This window comes from Tachysurus vachellii, chromosome 25, assembly GCF_030014155.1.
Source record: "Tachysurus vachellii isolate PV-2020 chromosome 25, HZAU_Pvac_v1, whole genome shotgun sequence".
NCBI classification, from domain to species: Eukaryota; Metazoa; Chordata; class Actinopteri; order Siluriformes; family Bagridae; genus Tachysurus; species Tachysurus vachellii.
This window is the reverse complement of record NC_083484.1, coordinates 695,001-696,452: the sequence shown is the minus strand read 5'-3', so window position 1 is coordinate 696,452 and position 1,452 is coordinate 695,001. Positions and strand designations below refer to the sequence as shown.

Below are 1,452 nucleotides of genomic sequence, written 5' to 3'. Positions count from 1 at the left end.
ACTTAATTATAAAGTTATTTAAAATGTCGGCTCATGTCATTGGTCAGGTAGTTAACTCACTCACTTTGACTAGCCAGCTAGTTAGCTAGCATTAGCCAGTGTGATTTTAAAAAATTCTACTCCTTGTTTTTATTTAAAATACTAATAAAAAAGAGCCACATGGTGTGTAAAGTAGTGAACTCTCACCTGATTGGTTAACTCACTAACTCACAGACTTCAAATATTCTTTGACTTGTTCCTCTGGTGGAACAGTGACCTATGCTGCGTAGACCCCGGTGTAGATCCCTAGACAATGAACTTGGGTAACTAAGGTTATTTAGATAAAATGAACCCTGGAGGGTTCTATGTAGAACCGCACATCACTGTCTTTTTATTTTAAAAAAAAATGGTTCCTTTAAGGTTCATACATGTGCATCAAAAGGAACCTTTAAATGTTTCATCTGAGTGACAACTAAAGAAGTGTGGAGAATTCAGGTTCCTCAAGAGTTCATGCTCAGAGTTCCAGATTGTTGTACAGCAGAGATCAGACGGAGGTGATGAGGAGAGGAATGAAACACTTAAAGTGCTCTTGGGTTCCAGTGGAGGAGAAGTGAAGATACAGTGGTCTACAGAGGCCTGGTTCTGATTAGAACACTTTAGTATGGTTCATTGGTCAAGGTTTGGCCCATGTTCAAAAACTCACAATTTGCTATGTTCTCCAGCGCTACCACACTCGGCATGACTCCGCCCCCCTGTTCATGATCGATGTCTCAGGGCAGTTAAAGGCCTTTTGGAACTCCACAAAGTTACTCATAGCGCCGATGACCCTTCAGAGCAAAAAAAAACAACAAAGTCTAAGCTTTTCTTCACAGTTGTGTACACCAAACTGAAGAGAACTGCCTGAGAGAAGAAGAACCCTTAATGGTGCCACACAGAACCCTCAATGCCTTTCACTAGAGGTTCCACATAGAGTTTCTTTATGAAGGTTCTTCCTCAAAATGTCCTACATCTGAATAAAAATCTCTTGATGTTTTCCCACAGAGGAACAAGCAAAGAACGCTTAAAGTGGAGGCAGCTAACTAGAACATTCTTATGAAAAATGTTGGTTTCCTTAAATGTGTTTTGTAGAACCAGAACTAAATGTAGGTAACTACAGCTAGTTAGTTCCTAAGTGTTTAGCTTTAGCTTTTAGCTTTAGCTAAAAAACATTAATTATGCTTTTAGAAAATAAAACTTTTTTTTGAGGTTTTTGAGTGGCTTTGAGGTAAGTAAGTGTTCTGGATGGAACACTTTCTGACAGCAGAACACTCTACTGTAGGGTTCTGTAGGGCACTAGGAGTTCAGCAGAAGAACATCTGAAGAACCTTTATGGCTCATGTGTGTTACCTGTATTTAGGTGGACTGTGAGCTCCACTGAGGATTTGATCTCGAGCTGCTTCAGGTCTATAACTGTTACAACGAACCTAAAACACA

General features: G+C 39.7%; 1 protein-coding gene across 1 annotated transcript in view; it reads right to left on the bottom strand.

Moving 5' to 3' along the window:
- Window positions 1-380: 380 nt before the first annotated feature.
- Window positions 381-1,452, bottom strand: part of phex (phosphate regulating endopeptidase homolog, X-linked) — an 11,028-nt gene continuing 9,956 nt past the window's right edge. Inside the window, exons 21-22 of the mRNA XM_060862132.1 lie at window positions 1,366-1,442; window positions 381-806 (exon numbers count right to left, since the gene is read on the bottom strand). Of these exons, the coding sequence (XP_060718115.1) occupies window positions 704-806; window positions 1,366-1,442 (180 nt within the window). The 3' untranslated portion in view covers window positions 381-703. The remainder of the gene's footprint in view (window positions 807-1,365; window positions 1,443-1,452) is intronic.